We start from the raw sequence: 22,933 nt of genomic DNA, 5'->3' as shown, positions 1-22,933 counted from the left end.
ATGAATTGACTAAACAAAAGTTATTTTGAGGTAATTTTTGCATTCTTGATGTGTCATCACAATCTGTTTCGTGAAGCAGACAATGATGGGGAAATCTTCAAACAAAGTTGCATTCTCAATGTAATATTTCGTTCTGTAAAACGAGCGACATTTGGTGAATCTGATTTGTAATGACACATTTCAAGCTAAACTTCCATAACATCACATTTATTGGGTACCATTGTTTATCGAATTGATTGCACTCTCCCCATGGCAATTTCAGCATTCTAATCGGATCGACATGATTTGACTCATGAAATGAGTGTTGCGATCAAAGGCCCTTCAATTAATTTTGTGTGATGCTGTATTCAACGACACATTTAGGTCAATAGACAGGATCAAATCAGAAACTACACATTTAGCAATATATATTCGTGTCTAAGTCATGCATAAAAATAAAATAAATAAACAAACATGTAAAAAATGTTGACTTCATGGATCACACTATAGATGGAATGAATAATATTAACTGAAGAAAATAAAGAAAGTGTTATAAGATACGCAACAAAAGTTAAAAGCACTTGAAAAAACATTCATAGGGAACCAACATAAAAATATAAGAAGCTGCGTTCATCCATAGAGAGCAACTCAAGCAATGAAAGCTAACAGACAAACAATTCAATGAACAAAAAATACATAAATCTGCAAAGAGTGAGATTGTCTTTCTAAGATAACCACATTACCTCTATTTCTCTTCGAGCATCAAAAATCTTTCTCTTTGCACATGGGTGGTCAATGTCAAGGAGGGATGGCATGCGCCCTAAAAGCTCATCCAGAGATGCTAAAAGTGCATCCTTCTTCGTCTTAGTTAAGTAACTTGCTGAGGCTTGTCTCATTATCTCCTACAAATATAAATTATCAATTGTTCTTTTTTTTGAAACATATTCTATATTATAAATGCATCAAGGAAGAATAAACTGAGAAAAATTAGTATACCCCGACTTGCTTTAGAATTTCATCTAGGGCTATAAGGGAAGCAAGGCGTGCATCTTCAGCTGCAGTGGAAGGATTGCGGATAGGAGAACCACCTTCTTCTTTTGATAGTAAGGCTGTGTCACTCCTCATTTGTTGCAAAATCTGATAATCATAATAAGTTCCTTAAATTCAAAAAATAATAATAAAGGAATAAATAATAAAAAGAGTGATAGCGACAGCCCTTTTATAAATTTGAAGGAACCACGCCATTTAATTAGATATGGAGAAAAGTGACAAAAATGGTCCCCTAAACTTTTGTCGGGAGTCATTTTAGTTCAAGAATCTATAAAAGTGTTAATTAGTGCCCAGTTTATTTTTATGTGAGCTAAAATAATCATGTGTGTGGACATTTTCAATCCATATTAAAAAAATTGGGAACTAAATTGGCACTTCTATGAAATCTAGAATTAAAATGATTCCATGTAAATAGTTCAGGTACTATTTTGACACATTACTCATTAGCATGCATGCATACCAACAATAGAAAACCCTCAAAGATGAACAAACCACGCTATAACCCAACATTGGAGGCACAATTATACGACGCAGGAGCTTACCAACCATGGTACCGTAGCAGCTGCAACGACCATGGTCCCATTTCCGATTTAATTCTCTTTCCTATTTGATTCCCAGCCTAAATTCATCCATTCCTGCAATAGCCTAACTTCAAATTCATTCCATTTCCTCCCTCACCCCACCCCCGCTCTCCTTTATTTATTGCATATTATCTTCCTTTCCTAGTTTATCTAGTTCCCCCTTATTTATAGATGTTGTTTGCCTAGGATTGGGAAGAACATATTTTCATGAGTGCTGCCTTTGAGGTATTCTTTCTCTTCGAGGGTTGTACCCGACAACGAAAAGGTGCTCCGGTTGTAATTCGTCAGAGCTGATGACCAGACCCTGGTGGTGCTCCAGTTGTAGCTCGAGACATCTATCATTCTGCCCCTTTCAACACTGCTTCCAACAACCGAAAAACCCTGCTATTGTTCGACGCTTCTAACAGTTGTTTTGCTGCCACCAACAACGCCGATACATTCCATGCTGTTGTTCGACACTTCCCACAGCTATCGTGCTGCCGTCCAAACCTTCGACCGCCTTCCAGCAGCCGTCCCGACCTTCCAACAGCCGTCCCGACCCTCCAGCAGCCACCCCGACCTTCCTGCCCCGTCCAACAGCTGTCCTGTTGCTTCCAGCCGCCAGACACCAGTCGGCTATGTGTTATTCTACTTCCTACCAGCAAGCATCCTACTCGCTGCCTTCGCTGCCAGCCTCCGTCCAGCACCGCCGCAGCCACCTTCCTCCTCTGTTACATTTGTCGCTCTCCCTAGAGGAAGTCGTTTCTGTGTCTTGCGTTAATTTCTCATTTCATAGCGTCGTTATCGTCTTTCGACCGTTTGGGTGTTGTGGTCATTTATTTCCTGTTTTTGATGAATCTTCATGTAACCATTTGCAATTCAGTAATAACATTTGTTTTTCTCATTGTGATTTGGGTTAACTCTGGTATCATTATGAAGTCAATTTTTTAATCACACCGGATTCCATTTAAACAAAGATCAAACAGTTTATTAGGAGCTGCAAGGGTAACAAGTTCATAACTAACTCATATATACAAAACAGGAGAAAAGTGTCAAAATGGTCTCTTGACTCTTTGCTGGAGATCATTTTAATCTAATATTCATAAAACTGTCAGAATAGTCCATAAACTTTCTTAATATGGGTTGAAATAATCCCTAGTGATAATTATTTTCCACCCCCATTAAAAATTTGTAGGGATTAATTTAGCACTTTTGTAAACTTGAGAATTAGAATGACACCACTTTAACAGTGAAAGGACTATTTTGGCAGTTTGCACATAAAAAATGATTGCCAAAGGAGTATTTGATCTGAAATAGCACATTAACCCACAGCCAATTTCCGTAAAAAAAAAAAAAAAAACTATTTTCTGTAACAAATACAAGTACATTATGTTATATACGGCCCTTTGAAGCATGTGGTCCCAAGCTCTCATAAACCATTAGCCTGAAGATAACAATGATGAAGATGATAATAACATGCGTTCACTTTCTTCATACATGATTAATCCAAAACTTATTTCTCAACAAGTCCAACGCGAAAAAATTTGCGCAGATTCCCAAAAACTTAATGATAAAGGTTATTTAATATGTGCGTAAATCTTTTGCAGACCGCCATTAAAACCAAAATCTGTCAATTTACATTATAAGGAATACTTTGGCACTTAAAGCATAAACAAACATATGATGTATAAAGTTGAAGTGTAGAAAAAATTCCAGCCCAAGCCAAACCCTTGCAAGAGAAAGCCAGGTGGTATAGTATAGTGGCGATCGACGAAGGAAACCAACCATGTCAAACTCAATCCAATAGAAATCCAAAAAGTTGGCAGGAATTCAGAAATTCTAAACTCAGCCATAGATTGAAATAAAGGTAAATTTCATAGTACACTATTGATAACAGAAACTCCAAATACCTTTCTTCTTTTGTGGTCAACAGATTCCAAAGCTGAGCGCAACTTATTCACGTGAGGCTGGTTTTCAGCCTCTTCCATTGCCAAGGTACCTGCTATATCCTACCAAAAATCAAACCAACTTGCAGTTTTCAGTTTGCATTATCCTTTAAATGTAAGTGCAAGGGAAATTATATGCTAGTCTCTGCATATAATATGAAATGACAATCAGCACAGCTTACAAAAAAGACGAACCACAAGACACCTGACAAAAATAAAAACTTTCACTATTCCCTTGATTTTTATCAGTTCCATGTTTTTGCCAGTTTCTTTTAGCTTCAAGTCACATAAATAAATAATATTGCCTATCAATTAAATTTGAGGAAAATTTGCCTTCAAGACAATTACGTATGCATAATGCCATTAATAAATATAAAAAAAAATGTACTAGCATCGCAGACATAGGTACTGAATAAAATAGTTCACAAAATACTACTACATAAGATTTGCATTTCTTAGTTATCGTATATTTCTAGCTTTTACTATAATATGCATTAGTTTCACCAAAGGTTTACATTTTTCTACACCATTGATATTTAAATAAAGTTTACTCATTACTCAGATGCAATACCAATGTCAGTTAAAACAACACAAGAAAGATAAATCACCCTATCAGTATAATAATATCATCATTTTGTTAAAAAAATATAATATTTGGATTATAATATGATCAAGTATTCTTCCCGATCTAATCTCTGATACAAATTTTGCAAAAGTTTTTAAAAATAAAGCCCCAGGGAAAATTAGTACATACAAGAAAATAAAACAAGAAGATCATACTTCTTGGAAGTTTTCTGGTCATTCAGTTCTTCAGGTATGCATTCATACAAAAACAAAATTTTATCAAAGAGGTTGCATTGAGATATCTTCCAATATATTCCTTGCTCCTGTTATTTAATAATTACCATAATGTAAGTATTTTATTAAGAAAATATTAGTTTCGATGAGTTCCCCAATAGCAGATTCTCAAGTAAAGCAACTAACAAGCTCTACTCAGTTACAAGCAAATTTAGACTACAAAGAATTTCATCATATAAAAGGTGGCCTGTTCATAAACGTTTAAACACAAGAACAAAATAATCAGTATATAATTAAGGTAACTTAATTATAAAAAACAGTTGAAAAATTCATTAACCATCATAATTTCTTAGTACACGACTAGTATACGGCTCTACTCCAACTTCCTCTAACTCTTATCATGCTTAAAAAGAGATAACCAACACATGCTTCAAGGTACATCCTCTTTATCCCAAGCAATTAAAGGGTTTATTTTCTTGATATACCCATTGAAGAAAAGATGGAAAATTACACTTATATAATGACAGAAGAAATGCTCTGATACTGATTAATAGAGGACGGATAGATGTAAGGAGGATACTAATTGATGTAGGAAAACGTGTAGAATAAAGAAAGAATAAGAAGAAGAGCAAATTTCACATAAACAATTTAAGAAGACTTGCAGAGAAAACTCGGATCAATGGAGAAGATGCATCAATTTATTTCCTCAAAAAAATCCATTGTAGAAGTCCATACAAATAGGTTTATTTCAAAAGGAAAACAAACCTAATGATAGACTGAAATTATATTGACCTTACTTGCAAAAAGATAAGGATGAGAATATGTTTATATTATTACAATTACAAAATTAAATAAAAGTGTAAATTATGGAAAAAAAAAAGATGGGCCCAACCAAGCTTGAAAACTGGTTTGGATCTACTTTGCAAAGCGGATCAACTACTTTTGTTTGCAATTGGGACTAAGTTAGCTAAAAATTATTATATTACATCAAATTAGGCAAAAATAAATAAACAAAGATGGGTTAAAAAAGAATTAAAAACTGACACAGTTTAGCTCCTTTGCAGTCAAGTTCAACTCCCTTTGGTTGGCCTATGAAAAGTTGATCTTATTTGAGCTAAGTAATTGAATGCGTTTATTATAAGTTTTTATACATTATAAAAGCTAGCTAGCAACACTGTCCTTCACAGTAAATTTGCTTTATCCGCTCCAGTTACCTTCAAAAATAGTATAATAATACCAGATTGCAAAGACTAATCCATCCAACTTTGTTCATGATTCTATCATTCAAATATTTCATGATATTTGGCAATATTATGACTGGAGAAAATGTAAAATCCTATATTTTAACGTACTTTTTTGGCTGCACATCATCTATGTAAATAAGATTACATAACTGAATCTCAGAGGTAAAAGAAAAAGATCATCTTGGGTTCGGTACGGGCACACACCTTTAGGTGCTGCAATTGAGATGTATAAACTCGCTTGGTATATTCTGATAGCAGCAGCCCTAAAGCATCTGTATGAGGAAGCTGAGCGGAACCTAAACCGGCCATCCATCCATCCATAATTGCTGTAGACAGAAGCTCTATCTCCCCGGATGTTCCTCCTAGGGCATCACCGCCAGAAACTGAAAGAAATTCAAAATTCTCTGCAAGCCAGGATCGAATTTGCCGCTGTAGCTCACCAGCAGGAGTGTGAACAAAAAGAGCAGCAAGAGCCTTGTTCCCTAGTGCAAAAGCTTTAGCTTCCTCAGTTATCTCACGAAGCTTTCCACCTGTAACATGCTGCCTCCAAGTTTCCTGTTAAATCAAATTAAGAAAATCTGAAGCAAACAAAGCAAAACCAAGGATGACACAAAGGTACGCTTGGAGCTTCTCTGAATTAGTTATTTTTGGTATATGAATCTATTTTTCTGTTAAATACCTACAAGATGTGAGGCGGGCTCTATGGGGGCTAAACCACTTCAAGCACATTCAACAACGGCCGGGAGTTGAACCAACCCCCTCCTCCCTCTTTTCATTTGGTGGGAATCCCCACTGCTACCCAGCAACCCACCTACCCATGACAACACATCTCCCTGTCTTCCCATGACTGCTGTCCTTCGAACACATGTAGCCCACTATCCCAGCCTCCCAGACCTACAACTGTGCTTTCCAATACTTGCAGCCCACTTTCCCATCCTCCCCCAAACCAACAGCTGTCCTTCCAAGTAGGGGCAGCGAAACGGCGTTCGCGAACTGTTTGTGTTCAGCTTGTTAAGAAGTTCGTGTTCGATTCGTTCGCCAAGTGAATAAACCAAACACGAACAATTCTTTTGCGTTCGATATATAAACACGTCGAACATGAGCAAAGATGTTCACTCGTGTTCAGCTCGTTTTGCCTCAAATAATTAAATTATATATACATAGATACATACATATATATATATATATATATATATATATAAAAATTATTTGACTGCAATGATACAAAGATTTATAAGCAATTAAAATTATTAAATGAAAAATTGAATAAAAATATATTAAATTATATTTAAATTATGTTTTAATATAAATAATAAGATTTAAATCTCGCCTCAACCCTTAATATTCTACAGTTGCATGACTAGGGTTGTCAAAACGATTCTTTGTTCTAGAACAGATCATGTTCGGCTAGCTAAGCAAACAAGCCGAACACAAACAATATTTTTTCGTTTGAAATATAAAAGAGCCGAGCATGAACTGTGGTAATTTTTAAAGAGCCGAACGCGAGCTGAGCCTAGGCTAACCGTGTTCGGCTTGTTTACACACCTCCCCAGCTGCTACCAGCCTCCTTGCCATCCTCTGATTGTTGCCGACAGTCCAGGACAGCCAGCAGGTTGCTGTCAAACCTACGCCTAGCAGTCCTACCCTAAAAGCCCCAAAAATCACCCACTACCTGCTATCTACCACCATACGCCACCCTCATCCTCGCCCCAGGTTTCTTTTTATCTTTGGTGTGTTATTTTCCAATTTTCAAGAGTCTTGTTTGTAAACTAATTAAATTTCAGCAATAATATTTTTGTTTCTATTAAATTTTGGGCTACGTCCGGTATTAAGATTTCCCCTTCTTGTTTTGATGCAACTAATTGAATATGGTCCAAAAATAATTTCAAGGGCGTGCTTAGAATAACATCCAAGTTTTAGTCCACATTTGTGTTCTTGCTGTTATTGTTAATAAGCAATTTAAATGTGTAACATTTCAAATGATTGAAAAATGGCACTAAAGATTACAATTGAAATGCACTAATGAAAATAAGAGAATATTAATTGAATAATTAGAGAATAAGTTTTTACGTAAAGTACTGATATGCAATTTCAAGTGTAGCATATGAATATTTCAAAAACACTTTAAAGGCGTACTAAATATTATGCTAATTAATTAAAATAGTGAAGATAATAGGAATTTGTCTCGTGCAAATTCACATACAAGACAAATACAGGTTTTCTTAGACAAAATAAACATCTAACACTTTGTGCCAAATGCTAACTAAGGAATCATAAGCATCCACACACAAAAAAAAGCAAAAAGATGTGAAGCTGATGTGAAGAACCAAGGAACTGGCTACATAGGTTGAGTTTAAAGTTGAACTTCGGGAAAAGATAAGAGCTGAAAATGTGCAAAAAGGGTTATTTAAGCATGAGTTACATGTTTCGGATATGCAATACAAGGGTAGATAAGCACAAATTTTGAATAGCCAAATTTTGTTGTGTTCCCATAAAAAAAAAGGTAACATGCCTAAAAAAAGTAAAAAAATAAATAAATAATACAAGGCTTTGGCATAGTATTGCGAGAAGATGACTATATTAATTACGAAAACAATTACTTTTCCAAAAGCAAGGAAAAGTTTGCAAGCATGACCCTCATTCCAGAACTCTAATTAGTTGCTGCCTAGTATGTCATTATTTCAAGTAAGGGCTTTGATGCCTTACTCGAGAATTACATGGATGATTATGAAATCCACATTGACCAGACAGCTACAAGCAGGACATACGTATCATACCTCATCAATGCCCCGAAGTTTTAACACTATTGATGAGAGTTTGGACTTCTTTTCTTGCCGTATATTAACCTTAAACCCTTGGATATGCTCCTCAATTAAAGCACTCCTCCCACCTGAATCATAATAGGCAGCAGATTTGCCAGGACTACTACCTCGGCTAGAGCTTCGACTTCGCACAGTATTAGCTTTCTCCAAAAAACGCTCAACTGGAGATACCTGTAGTGATTCATGCACAATGAACTAGCTCTCATGTAAGCACAAAGATAAATGGCTAGAGATAAATAAGGTTTCATGCCTTCATGGATTGAAGCTCTGGTGATCTGGAGAGCAAGGATCGTATATACAAAATTCTAACCCGGGAAACTAGCACAGTGTCCATTACTCTCTTTGGTTCCATTTTACGAATGAAAGCAAAAACAGCATCTCTTATTTCAGCTAATATTTCATGCTCCCTAGCAGCACCAGCTTTGATTACTGCAGCTAAGACCTGAAGTGTAGAAGTGCAAATAACTTTCAGATTATTAGCTTAAGATTAGACTCAAGATGAAGTTTACTGAAACAGAGGGAAAACACAGTAAGAAAGAATTACATGTCAGAGAAAGCAGTAAAGAGCAAAGCAAGATGGGTTTCCATTTCTAGGGTAGCCTTAGGTGAGCGTTTGATAGGGCGATAAATTAGATTTCTTGATGGTGTATGCTAACAAAATATGCAATTGATTGAGAACCGCCAAGAGGTGCCTATCTTCTCTTCAGATATCTCATTTTGTTAAAATGTATACAACAACAACAACAACAACAAAGCCTTAATCCCACTACGGGGGGTTGGCTACAAGAATCCTTTTTCTCCATTGTGTCCTATTTAATGTCATATTTTCATTTAGTTCTAATAAATTAAGATCATTTTTTATACAATAAGCCCAAGAACATACACAGGCCTTTTTATGTCTATATCTACCCTTCTTAACATAAGCCAAATCTAAAAATCTACTCTTCTAATCGGATCATCAGATTGTCGACGCTTAATGTGACCAAATCATCTAAGGCAACTTTCTCTAATTTTGTCCATCACGGGAGCTACACCAACCCCCCTATCAAACCCTATCATGGATATATTCATTTCGCATTTTGTCTTTAAGTGTAAAGCCACTCATCCACCTAATCATTCTCATCTCGACAACACTTAACTTAGTATCACGCTTCACTTTTAAAGGCCAGCATTCAGCGCCATAGAGCATTGCAGGTCTCACCACCGTATTATGCTTCTCTTTTAGATTTTAGTAAACATTTCATTATAAAGGAGTTTTTGGCCACTCCTATAGACTTGAGTTTAGATTTTAAATTGTGTTTATATTACAAAATAGAATTAAAAATTTTTTTTTTTTAGATTTATCTTTTATTCAAAAGATCCAATTGATTCTAGTAGGGTCATCAACAAAAGATATAAATCACTTAGCACTCGAGATAATCCCCATTATGAATGACAAAAAAGGTTGTGAAGCTTTAAATATTAAGTACCATAGGTTCAAATAGAAATTGCATTTTATTGTTATTCTCCAACAAATTGATTTCAAAGCGGCAGGCTTCAATGCTTTTATGGGGAGGTATTTTAAGGTACAAATATGTTTTCTGGTTAAATTGATTTAGAAATTATTAAAAGTTAAAACCTAATATAAATTTGGAATGCATTTCTTTTATAAATTGTATGCAAAAGTAAGAAATTTTGGCATGTTCAACTCAAGGACGTCATTGGTCAATTGAGTAAGATATGTAAATTCTTATATATGAACGTAAATTTTCTTTAGTATGTTACATGTCTATTTTGATATAAATTAGACTGACGGGTATGATGCAGTAGAAATTTCTGATATTGAGAAAACATGTTTACAGCTTACTAACCATGTAAGTGACAACATATTAATTTTTATAATACAAACTTTCAATTTAACATATTATGATTATACAAATGTTTTGTTAATTGATAATATTTTTAAATAAAAACATCCAGTAACTATAATTCCTTTTTTGTATATATAATTGTTTAGTATATTTTAAAATGAATCACATGATTGCTCAAATGTTCACATATGAAATATATTGAACTTCAAAAATTTCCTGTTATGGGCGGCTATGTTAATACCGATATAGTTATGATGTCTATGCAAGTAAGGGGACAAAGGTGAGACTATACATAAATATGATCACCTGTACAGGTAAGGCAGTAAAAGTGAACTCATATGTGAATATGAAAAACATACAGGTAGGATGTCAAAGATGAGCCGATATAGAGATAAAAGGTCCCTCAAGTTAATATGCCTATGACACACGTATAGATAGTGAGATAAAAGAGCTCTTATATGATAGACAATGAACTTAAACCCTCATACACAATATAATCTAAAACCGTGAGAAAATATTCCCCCCTTATAGTAAGTAATGATTGGAATAAGAGAGAGAAATTATAAACTAGCATAGCATCACCATAGTATATTTTTAAAAATAAAATTTAAAACAATGTAAATTTTGATATTCTTTTCAAAATTTTCATTCAGAGAAACACCTTATTCCGATGATTTTATTTTATAACAATTAAAAAAATTAGGTTAGTTTATATTATTTATTCTAATTCTTAGACTTTGAATTATATATTAGTTATATATCTTCTGAGCACTAAGCTATGCAACTACTATGATAAATTCTATTTTGTCGTATAGCTATAATAGAGAGGTGCCGAGGTAACATATGAAATGAAATTTTTTGCTTTAAATAAAAATTTTGATGTACATTAGATGCTCTGAAATTATGTAAATGAAATTTTTTGAATTACTTCAGATTAATTTGATAGGAAAATTTTACCGTACATGTGTGAATTATGATGATGTTAAATAAAAATTTCAGTTGTATTTAAAATTTAATTGTTTTTAAATTATTTTAGAAATCATTTCTTTAGGACTTGTGATAAACTGAAATTTTATTTTATTTTTTTTAAAATTTTCTAGGTGATAACACTAGCTTCGATTTTGATGGGGCATTATTTTAATAAAAATTAAGTTCCTGAAATAATATGTTGTGACAGATATTTAACAAGGAGAAAAGGGTAGGGATGTAATATTACTCTTTACATATTGATGTCAAGGATAATTTATATTTGATTTCTATATAATTACCCCTGGCTGAATTAGGCCCCGTTTGGGGTAGCTTATAATGGCAGGCAGCGTTTTCAAAACGTCGCCGTCCCGTTTGTTTTGGTGCATTCAGGCTGCATTTTGGTAAACGGCGTATGGGTTTATTTAATAAACACGGTCGTGGGATCGACCCGGCGGCCCTCATTCATTCGCGTAAGTTTTATCCCGCCGCCCTCGACCTCGCCTCTCATCCACCCTAGCGTCAATCGCTCTAGCGAACCTTTCAGTACTCTCTCTCGTGCCTCTATCCCTCTCACGCGTACGATTCCCTTTCTCCTCTTCTCTCTATAATCTCTGGTTACTGCAGTCATTCCTGTGGTAATTTTTTATGAAATGACTTTCTTCCTGCAATTTTTGGCTTTCTCAATTGATTGGGTTTTCGAGGTTGGTTGTTTTACCAAGAATTTGATGAATGGATGAAATTGGGTTGTTGATTTGTTCAAGAGCACTGTTACGAGAGTCTTGAATGTAATTGCCTAAAATCTACATTCCCAGCAGTTTTTATATTTCTTTGTTTGATCTTCAATCTGACAAAAGGCTGGAAGAGATATCTGTAATTAATCTTGTAGTTAATTTTGATGGTAATTTTTGATGAAATGGCTTTGAATAGTTCACTTGTATTGTTTCGGGTACCTTGGTGTGCTTGGCACATTTTGTTGCTCGTGCTTGTTTAGTGTTCTTTCATTTTATTTGTTCGAATGAGCCTTTAAGCAACATCGTGGTATTTATGATCTGCTCTAGAAATGATTTCTTGTTCAATTTGATGGGAGAAGTGTGTTGAGTATGATGTAGTTATGATGATTGTTATGTTGTTGGGTGGTGGACGTGGTGGCTTTGGGTGTGTGTGGATGTGAGTGTGTGTGTGTGGGTGGCTGTGGAGATTGTGCGTATGGTTGTGAGTAATGTGCTTGTTGGTGGTGGAAGTGACTTTGTGTGTGTTGATAGCTTTGGAGGTTGTGTTGGTGGTTGTGGGTGTGTGCTTGTTGGTGCATGTAGAGTCTGTGTTGGTGCCTATGGGTGATGTGTTTGTTGGTGCCATGTGGAGCCTCTGTTGGTGGTTGTGGGTGATGTGCTTGTTGGTGGCTTTGTGTGTGTTGTGCTGGGTGTTGGTGGTGGATGTGAGTGTGTGTGTGTTGGTGGCTCTGGAGGCTGTGTTGGTGGTTGTGCATATTGTCCTTGTTGTTGGCATGTGGAGGTTGTGTTGGTGGTTGTGGTTGATGTGCTTGTTGGTGGTTTGGGTGTGTGTTGTGTTGTGCGAGTGTGTGTCGGTGGCTCTGGAGGCTGTGTTGGTAGTTGTGGGCGATGGCTCATGATAGAAGTTTCACGGGGATTGGGAACTGAAACCCATAGCACGAATCTCACCTTGCAACCACCCCCACTTCTCTCTCGTTCGTGAAATGCTACGGAGAGGAAACGAGATCGCTACGAGTGAAGATCGTCGAATCTCCAGCTGGTAAGCCTCTCTTCTACCCAAATCCTTTGTAGTGCATTCACGATGAGAGCATACAGACAAGGAAAATAACAATGGAATCGCGGCATACAGAGGCACGGGACACGGGATCCCCTCTTTCTCCATGTCGATGCCAAAAATGCTCGCTTGCCCCACTCCTACCCGAAAGCCTTGCCAAACAGTCATGATTCACACTAACACGGAAGGCAACGACGAGTTCACTTGATATAGAGGCCTGAAACCCATAGCGATCGATTCCCTTTGCGCGACCTTACCTGCTCCTCTCCTGTTCACGCCGGAAGGCCTCGCCGAAGCTTCTTGCTGACGACACGCCTCCCTGTCGCGTCTCCCAGTCACGATCAAGTCCCTTTAGCTGCAATCAAACCCTTGTGTCGCGACCTCCTTGCACTGAACCCTAGCAGCAACCTTCTCCTGCTCTGCCCTAGCGTGGGCGAGAATGCAAGCAACTTCTCAATTCTGTGATCTCATCTGCCCTAAAGAACAAGTGGCTCCTCTATGCTTCGCCTCTCCTGTAAATTACACGAAGTTGGCCCCCGCCCCCACTCTCATGCCTCTGAAACACAGTAGAAGCGTAGAGCATAACACAGTTGCAGGCATTGTATCGATGGCGTGTGGAGCTATAATGGGGAGGAGAATTAATACATATCTCTAATAGCATTGCGCTTGTTCTTAGCTGTAGCGGTTTATCTTGCTCAAGCGGCGGAGGCGGCGAGCTCCAGCAAAGTGCCGGTATATTGGAGGATTCTCCGCTGCGCTCGGAAACATTTTTCCTCTCCCCAAAATTTGCATCTTCTTCAATCGCTCCACTGGTCGTCTCTGTGAGACGACTGCCTCATTCTAGATTTCCTCTGTGAAAGCTTGAGCAGTAGCTGCCTTTGCCCATAGCTAGAGTCTTTAGACTAAGATATTACAAATGGAGCAAACTTTGCTGCAGATGGTTCCGCAACACAACCTAGGAACCAACCCTTCTCTTTATTAACCAAGTGCCAGTTCTTCCGGTTTAAATACAGGTCTTTGGAACTCGTTGCTCAAGGTTCAACAAATTTGGTAAATGAGGAGGGTTTAAGATTTATTTGATTGATATAGGACAAACTGAATTGTTTGTTGTCTTCGGTTTGAACGCTCACTATGATCTAACCATTGCAAAAATCCCCTCAATTGTTGCAAAATAAAAAGTATTGTTAAGATAAAGTGAAGACCCACATGCAATTTATAGACTGGTGGATTAGCTCTTTTCCAACAAAAAATGCAGAAAAAGTGAATACCCACACACGTCTTATAGACCAGTGGATTAGAAGATATCTTCCGGCTGCAGTGTCTCACGACACTAACCAACGCGTCATATAAACAACTGGATAGACAAGCATCTCGATGCAGCCTCCTAACCGAGGATAACGCAGGGAGGCTGCCGAAATTTATGATGATCTTGGACTTCCAAATGTTCTTAAAATTTTGAATTATTTTGACTTAAAATGATGTCAAAAAAGAAATAAAAGAAAATACAAATTGTTAATTAAAAGTCCCAAGTCCGATTATATTTGAAGATGATCAAATAAAGATATGTCATAATACAAAGTAATCTTTGTTCCACATATTTGAAAACATAAATTTGGGGGGTGCCAAATTAAATTAAATATGAAATATCGCAAATTGAGAGGGTTAAATTGAAATTAAATGTCAATTTCTATAAGTTAGGACATGTAACCTGACTTAAATATGAAATATAATTAATTAGAAGGCTAAACTTAAATTAAATATCAACTTCTACAAATTTAGGGCTGAGCTTAGCTTAAATATTAAATATCATAAATTGGACCTAAATTTAAGACAACCGCTATTTTTAAATGTTAAAAATGAAGAATTAATATTTCAATTCCGCCACCGAATTTGAAATATTCTTGCTAGCCAACAGAAGGCGGTAAAATGCTTAAAATGAAAATTTGTAGTCAATCATTCACACCAACTTTCAAGATGCACTCTTTGAAGCTATTGAATTTAATGAATGCTATAAACTATGTAAAATGTCTTAAGACATCAAATGCTACAGCTAAAATAGCTCAAATACATAAAATTACAAGTTTGCTTGTGCTCCAACCAATGCGTTGAAAGCTCAACTACTGGGTTCGAGAATGTTCCGCAGTTGATCGGGCCTCCTTGTTAATAAGGCAGGGTTATAAGTCTCATCCCATTACTCTGGTCCTCCTTTTAGTAAGGACTGGAGTTGATTAGTCTAATAGTTTAAAAATAAACATCCAAATCTAAAATAGGAATTTACAAGTTCAAATCACATCACTAGTCTGATCCGCCTGCTAGACTAATCAACACCAGTCCTTAAAATAGGATTTTACAAGCCCAAATAACCTCACTAGTCTGATCTTCCTCCTTATAAAGATTGAAATTGACGAGTCTAGTAATCTCAAAATTAACTTCCACACCCTAAAATGAGAATTTACAAATCTAAATCATCTAGTCTGAACTTCCTACATATAATGATAGGAGTCAACATCACTTATACTCTGAAAAGCTTAAACTAACAAAATTAAATGTCTCCCCTTCAAAAATAAAAGTTTTAAATGTTCAAACCCACAATGATGGTCGTGTTGATATAATGATTTCAATCGGAGAGGTCAATCTTTTGAAATCAAGCTTTTCAAAATAACCAACATGTAAGCAAAATTCAATCACTAAAACCTAAAAGCAAAATTTCATCCACACTCCGCAACAGTTTATCGAGGGTTACAAACATTTGATTGACTTCAACTCATAAAAAGTGAATTTCATATCAAATGTATCAATATATTTATAATCAAAGTAATTGCATACCAATAAGGAGGTGGCCCGAGTCCTCCGCCCTCGTGCTTTTGCCACCAAATGACACCACAAAGTAGCGATTACGACCAAAGCCCTCCGACCGAGTGGTTGCCGTCAAATGACACCATTATATTACAATCACGATCGCAGCTCGTATATTTTCCTATGGCTTTTTACCCATTGAGTTGTGAATTATCTAGGTATAATTGATTGACATAAAGCCTTCTGTTAGCTAAGGTTGATTTAAATTCATCTCCTTGGGCAAACACCCATCCCAGATATACAAGGATCTCTTGGACGACACAATCCATAACTGTTGTCAGGTTCGATCGACTACTCTAAGTAGATCAAGGACTATGAGACACGAGAAGATAGAACTCAGTTCTATGAGATCTTGAATGGGTTTTGTTTTTATTTTCCCACCATCCGCTTTAAACTTCAAGTGATTAATTCTACAATTTAAATCTTAATTATGTTGCTATTATGTATTCGATTTTCAATCTTTAATGACTACCCTTAACCGAAAGTGCTCGCCCATTATAGGGAGGGATAATTAACCATAGTGGCTTGTGTCTATGGGAAACCTCAAATCCCATATCAAAAAGTCATCCCAAAATGTGGGTGAAATCTTTGGGTAATCTCTTAACTACAATTCAATCTGTCTTCTGAAATTTTGACGATCCAAAGCTTACTCAAAACAAAATAAAAGCAAAATGCGAAGAATCTCCTGAGAAGTGATCATGAATTTTTGGAGCCCACAAAAGGCATGCATTCTAATAAAAAAAAAAACAATCTCTACGCAACAACCCTCTCCTCCCTCCAAAACCTCTAAAGTCAAGTTTGTCATATCATAGTATTATGAAAACATGTGGTGACATTCGAAATTTACGCTTGAACTAGACCCTTCCTTGGAACCTACATTGATAGGAACCTAATAAATTGGTTAGGCCTTATCACAGTCAGGAAAACAGTAAATCCAGGTGGCTCAAGAGAAAAGGGTGTCATTCAAAACAAGTGCAATTATTAATTCAAAATACCAGCATCAGAAGTTTGTTTGCACCATCGGCAACCGTTGCAAAGCTTTCAAATTGATCAGGATCAAAGTCCATCAAAGCAGCAGTAAGGTACTCTCCAGCAGGTGTTTTTGGTTTATCGGTTTTCACAATAGCTCCCATCATCTCTGTGCTGTCCTGGGATGGCAATGGAAGAACATCTACGGAATGCGAGTTAGCACTTTCACTCCTGGCAAAATAGATAACAAAAGATAAAAAGAAATGAAAGACAATGTAAGAGATTTAGGAGGTGTTTGGCTTCAAGTAGGATTTAGCATAAATCCATAATTGATAAATCCGTTAAATCCACCCTTCCCCTGAATTTAGTAAATCAAATTTTAAGCCGAATCAAATGCAAAATTTGGGACCCAAAATCTGAAAATTTATAAACCCACGGAATTCCTGCATTTTAGCATTTAGTTGGATTAGTAAATCAAGTGATAAATCTTATAAAAAGTGTTACCAAACACCCCCTCAGGTTTCAAAACGATTTTTCACTAATAAAACTACACCTGTTCTTGTCTTCTGCTTGAGAGGAAGGCATCCTTATGAAAGAAGGGCTTGACACCTGAAAGAAATATACTAAGCATGAATCTGCGCTGGTAATGCTCCATAAAGTCAAACATTAAAAGCTCATTATATGGCCAGAAATTCCGACACATTGAATGTACTTTCATAGAAACTACAAGTAATGAAAATCAATTAGCAGAGGAAAAGACCAAAGTGAGCATTTTGAAGGCATAAAAAACAGCACATGTAAAAAAATAAATAAATAAAATTATGTGAGGCCTGCCATAGAAAAAAAAAATCAGAAAATATATGATTACAACCTTGTCCAAACTCTATCATTTCTTAGCCTTAGCCAAAGTGAAATTTTAGTTGAAATCATAAACCGTTAAGGAGATGCTCGTATTGATTATAGACTGCCGATCAAAAAATAAGTACTAGAAAAGGAAGTAAATAAAGATGAGCTTTTAGAGGTCAGAAAGTAAGATCAAATGAACGATATAGTTGGTATGTTAATCAGAAAGAAACAGTTCAGTTCCAGAAAATTCAGAGAAGTGACCAAAATAGACATATCTGAAACTAATACAAACGTAACCTATAAATTTGGACAAAATACAAGCACAGAGCTTGCTGAAAGTGTTAAAAGACTTGGATAATCGAAAAATAAATTAGTTAACTCGAAAAAACAGCCGACCAAGTTTGTTTAGTGGTTTATGCTCTGTTTCCCTATGTCACGTATTCAAACTGTGAATGCTGCAACTTAAATTCATTTATAATTGAAGAGGAGAGAGGGCTGAGTAGTGTATAAGAAACCAACAGTGGCACTGCAAGTAAGCCAATACGTTCAACAAGCTACTTATAGCTCGGCTCAATATGTTCAACATGCATCAAAAGATAAATGGTGTTCCCATTGATCATAAACCATGGTATCAGATGACAAGGACAGCTTACGTGAACAAGGTACATTCAGATAGAATGTAAGTGTTTGGAAGTGCATAGCGCTCAAAAAGAGATTGAAATGAGATATGCTAACAATTCTCCGGAATAAAAATAGACGAAGAAAAAAATGAAAAATTGATTTTGTATGAAATGCAAAAAGGCGCAATGAGCTTCTAAAGAAGAATTTAATGACAAGTTAATGGAAGTGACAAGACCATGGCATGGACTCTAACAAGGAGCCGAAGAAGCCCTAGAAAAATAAGGGATCAACTTAATGTAGTAGAGCTAAAAGATATAGTCATCAGCATTATCATCATTTTCCTCATCTCAACTAATTGGGTTCAGTTATTATAAAGAAAAATGTGGAAGACCTTCGACAAAATGGTACAACAATGTTCTGAAACAGCTAAATAAAGCCCTGATAAAATATCACAATAAAAAAAGAACCATAAGACAACCCGAATTATGGTTTACACATGATAGTTGTCACCAGTCCTAACTCTGCGTACTCTAGGATCATTCAAATAGACAACATCATTAATCATACTACTTTTACTGATGTAGATTCTAAGACGCCAGTTTTTCGGAAATGTGGTAATACCACTAAAGTTAAAAGTGCTGATTAGAAGTTTGAGTCGCCAAGGAAAAAGAAGCAATCTCCAAGAATATTTACCAGTTTTAGCTTCTATCCTTCTATAATAGGTATAAGGAATTCAATCTGAATGAGTATGACGAGTTGTTAACTGACTAGTTGTAAGCACCAATACACAATGACATGAATTGCATGCCACGACTTCATGTCAGTGCCGAGTAATTCAGGTGACGGGGCAGCGGGACCGAATTGCAGGATTCCACATGTCGTGGAATCGGAGATCCTGAGATGGCCAATTAGGTGAATGCACGTCCCAATAGCAACTTCAGTGAGATTTCTGTCAGTCAAATTTTTTTTATTTTTGAAAATATTGAAAATAATTTTAAAATTTAATTTAATATAAGAGATATATAATTTGAGTTTTGAAAGTAGTGTGTTTTCATTTTCGAAAAATGAGACCAAATGAATCTCATTTGTCCAATAGTTTACATAATGGTGCCCGATACCGTGAATACTACACATTTCCAAAAAAATGAATGCATATCCTGGCAACAGACCCAATCCTGCAAACTAAGAGATTTGTGACATCCGTTTGGTCTGCGAACCTTTTTATATGTGACCGACAAGTTTCTCTATTTAATATAAAGATTAAATAGAGTTTATTTTACCTGAGTTCCAAGTTCCCTATAAAGTCAAGCCCTTATAGTTAATTACATTTCAAATGACGGGGCTCACTTGAGAAAACTCTCGATAATGATCTGAGGTACTAGTCTTCAAGAATTCAAAGTTTAGATTTTCACGATAGGACGTCGAAAAGCAAATGAGAGTGACTCAAATATAAACAGTTATTTTCAGGAGTCCAAAGGCAAGAAAAAGTAGGGGATGTCACAAATCCTGAGGAGAAACCTCAGTGACTTCCCAAACTACTTTAATGTGTGACTGAATTTTGGAGATTATGTTATGTAAGTGTTTGATCCTGCCAATTTTATTATTTGGGACTTATATTTGCATAGTATCTGATTATGCAAGTAACCCGCAGAGATAAGAGGGTTTACGTCGTGTCACACGACAAACTCGGAACCTATGGCGAGTTAGGACTTACACTGCACAACATGGTTGTACAGGAGCCTAAAGAAGATAAGAGAATTTATGTCGCATTGGGCGAGGTACTTCAAAGTTCCATGGGTTGTTATTTAGACTAGCAAAGTTTAGCTGGTGTAGACTTGTTTTGCTATTGTAAAATGACGACCACCTCGACTAGTAGTCCGCTCCAAGCTCCTTGCTGCGCTGCCCACAAAGCTGGCTTCGAGCTCCTCCTCGAAGTAACAGTCCTAAATTCTAATGTTCAAAAAGTTTTACCAAGTGTATTTCAAGGTTTTTGTTTTGTTTTGTTGTCATTATGGGGGATTAAAGTTGATTAGAGCGACACCGGTTATAATCTCACGGTTCCCTCGTTCCAGTACCACTATTTTCTTTTGAATTTACTTAGTTTAAATGATTTGTTAGGCTCATTTAAACTGAAGAGATCTTATTAGCAACCGCGGGTTACATCATTCGAAAGACTCCCGTAAATTCAAAAATAGGTGTTATGTTTTTGTTTTTTTTAAATGTTGTTTAATTTTGAAAAATGATTTTGCTTTGAAAATGTTGTTAAATTTTTTATAAATCGTTTTTTTTAGAGATCTCACTGGCTCGAAGTTTGATGTCGTCCATTTTCGACTGTTACAGGAGTAGATCCACGATCATTTAACGCTTCCACCACGTCCGAATTTAACTCGCAAAGGCACACCGAGAAATTGGCATGAGAATTCAGTTCAACGAAAGATTACACATATAATGTGCAGATGTACATAATGAAAAGTATGTCAATAGTCGAGTGTATTGAATATGTATGTCACTCAATTCCAATATATTCACATATCTAGCATTTAAGCCCAATTTTACTTACCACATTACTAGCGTTCAAAAAGAATATAAAGTGAAATGTTACCCATGACATGAGAAATTTGGGTATACTTGTCCTCAATTCCTGTATATTTACTGACTTATCCACATACAATGTATAGTGAGAGAGGGTCTGGGTGCAGAGGAGAAGAGAGCCGAGAGGAGAGGAGGCGAAGCAGGCGAATGGGGGTTTCGGTTTCGAGGGGAGAGGTGAGTTACTAATGCTATTCAGGCAGAAGGGAGGCGAAGCAGGAAAGTCGAAAGGGAAGAAGGGAGGCGAGCGAGCGAGGGTCTCGGTGCAAAGGAGAAGAGAGCAGAATGGGAGAGGCGAAGCAGGTGAGTGCTTCGGTGCGGAGGGGAGTTCGCAAGAGGGGAGGCGGAGCATGTGCTTCTGCGTGAGGAAGAAGATCGTGATTCGCGAAGTTGTAAAGGCGAGAGTTTGGTCGTGTGGGGCGAGCGGGACTTGTAGAGCGGGGCTTCTTCAGCGTGAGGAAGAGGGATGCGATTGAGGGTCTTCAGCGGAAAAGAGGAGAGGCGCAGCTAGCAGGCGAGGTGCAGAGACTGGATCGAGCAGGCGGGATCGAAAGAAGCAGGTGAAGGGCGAATGCTTCAGTGTAGAAAAGAGAAGGTTTCTTTGGCTTCTATCGAGCGAAAAGAAGCATGATCGAAAGGGGGGGAAGTCGAATGAGGAAATCAGAGCTTAGGAAGGGGAAGAAGCTATTTTTGTATATTGGGAATTCCAGAAAGAAACATTATGCTCACATTGGCGGGGAATTGAATGAATTTAGCTATGCAACCGCTTAAGTTTAAAATTTTAACTATCAATTAAGATGAAATTAAATTACCCATTTGAAATTTGAAAATTGTTTAATCCTTGTGCAGCCCAAGTCCAGCCCGAGTTGAACCTGAGTTGAGCCCGGGCCCACGCCCCGCTAAATAAATTAAAAAAAAGGTGCATCAATTTTTGTGTTGATTATGCGCGCGCGTAACCCTAGCAATATGGGTGTCCTTCCTGGCTAAAATTGACGTTTCGAACGCATCGACGCAGTCTGTTTCGTCATCCGGGATGTTCAGACAAGTTTGCTGACGGTAGGGCAAAAAATATGTCAACTTCGTGCGTGGTGTATCGAGTGTGTTGTTGAGTCACGAAAGATTCACCTAAGACCGTCTGATCCTGTAAGAACTCATTTTTGGCCCCTCTACATGTTGGTCCTTAGCCCTTGCATTTACAAGTTGAGTGCTTAGAAACACTCATGCGAGTTCTTCACAAAAATGAATCAAGAACTGGTTTGAAGTTCTATGGAAGCTGGGCTCCATTTCTAGTCTACTAACATGGTCAACAAAGAATTCCTAAGACTAGATTTTGGGTTCTGGGAGTAGAAAACTAAGACCACACTGAAAATTAGGTCAACAATTTCATGTTTTTCTTACTAGTGCAGGTCATGTGAACCATTATTTCCTATCTATTTATTCCTTATTAGGTTTATTTCTTTTAGGAAGTTACTCGTAGGTTGTATTTTGTTGTTTTGAGACTTTAGCTATTGTTTTGTGTATTTGGAGACTTCATTTTGTGATTTTCTGCTCAACAGAGTGTAATATCCTCTTCTTTTTGCTAGTAGAATTTTTGCATCTTGCTCAAGAACAGATGGCGGATCGCCCCGGGAACTATGCCTCATCAAAACCAGCGTTCCATGGTTCTCTTCGATGTTTTCAGCCCGTACAGCCGTCGAACACCTCCTATCCCCTTTCAAAGTCATCATTCTCTCATATTCTCATACCCTTACTTTTCCATAACCACCTCTCCGCTAAATCCACTTCCTAAACACTTTCTAGGAACCCTAGAATGGTGTCATTAGGTAATGAAGTTGTAATCATTAGACTTTCACAAAGATTACTTATTATACCACAGTTATAAATTATATCTTAATTGTTTTTCTTTATTAAGCGGCCAACTAACATACACATGTATACGTGTGGGACCCAGTCTTTCACATTGGATGTTTTCAAAATAATTTAAACCACCACTTTTTAAAGTACAAGAACATGCTCCTGCATCCATGTAGAATTTCAATGAAATCCATT

General features: G+C 36.8%; 1 protein-coding gene across 1 annotated transcript in view; it reads right to left on the bottom strand.

The window, feature by feature from the left end:
- The window catches only part of LOC110024967 (kinesin-like protein KIN-14L), a 77,296-nt gene that overhangs the window by 1,089 nt on the left and 53,274 nt on the right, over positions 1-22,933 (bottom strand). Inside the window, exons 15-22 of the mRNA XM_020725176.1 lie at positions 17,382-17,437; positions 16,855-17,059; positions 8,650-8,841; positions 8,355-8,570; positions 5,782-6,132; positions 3,500-3,598; positions 976-1,116; positions 723-881 (exon numbers count right to left, since the gene is read on the bottom strand). Coding sequence (XP_020580835.1) covers positions 723-881; positions 976-1,116; positions 3,500-3,598; positions 5,782-6,132; positions 8,355-8,570; positions 8,650-8,841; positions 16,855-17,059; positions 17,382-17,437 — 1,419 coding nt within the window. The remainder of the gene's footprint in view (positions 1-722; positions 882-975; positions 1,117-3,499; positions 3,599-5,781; positions 6,133-8,354; positions 8,571-8,649; positions 8,842-16,854; positions 17,060-17,381; positions 17,438-22,933) is intronic.

The sequence above is a fragment of the Phalaenopsis equestris genome, unplaced genomic scaffold, assembly GCF_001263595.1.
Source record: "Phalaenopsis equestris unplaced genomic scaffold, ASM126359v1 Scaffold000287, whole genome shotgun sequence".
NCBI lineage: Eukaryota > Viridiplantae > Streptophyta > Magnoliopsida > Asparagales > Orchidaceae > Phalaenopsis > Phalaenopsis equestris.
Note: the sequence above shows the minus strand (reverse complement) of the source record. Positions and strands in the feature narration are given on the sequence as shown.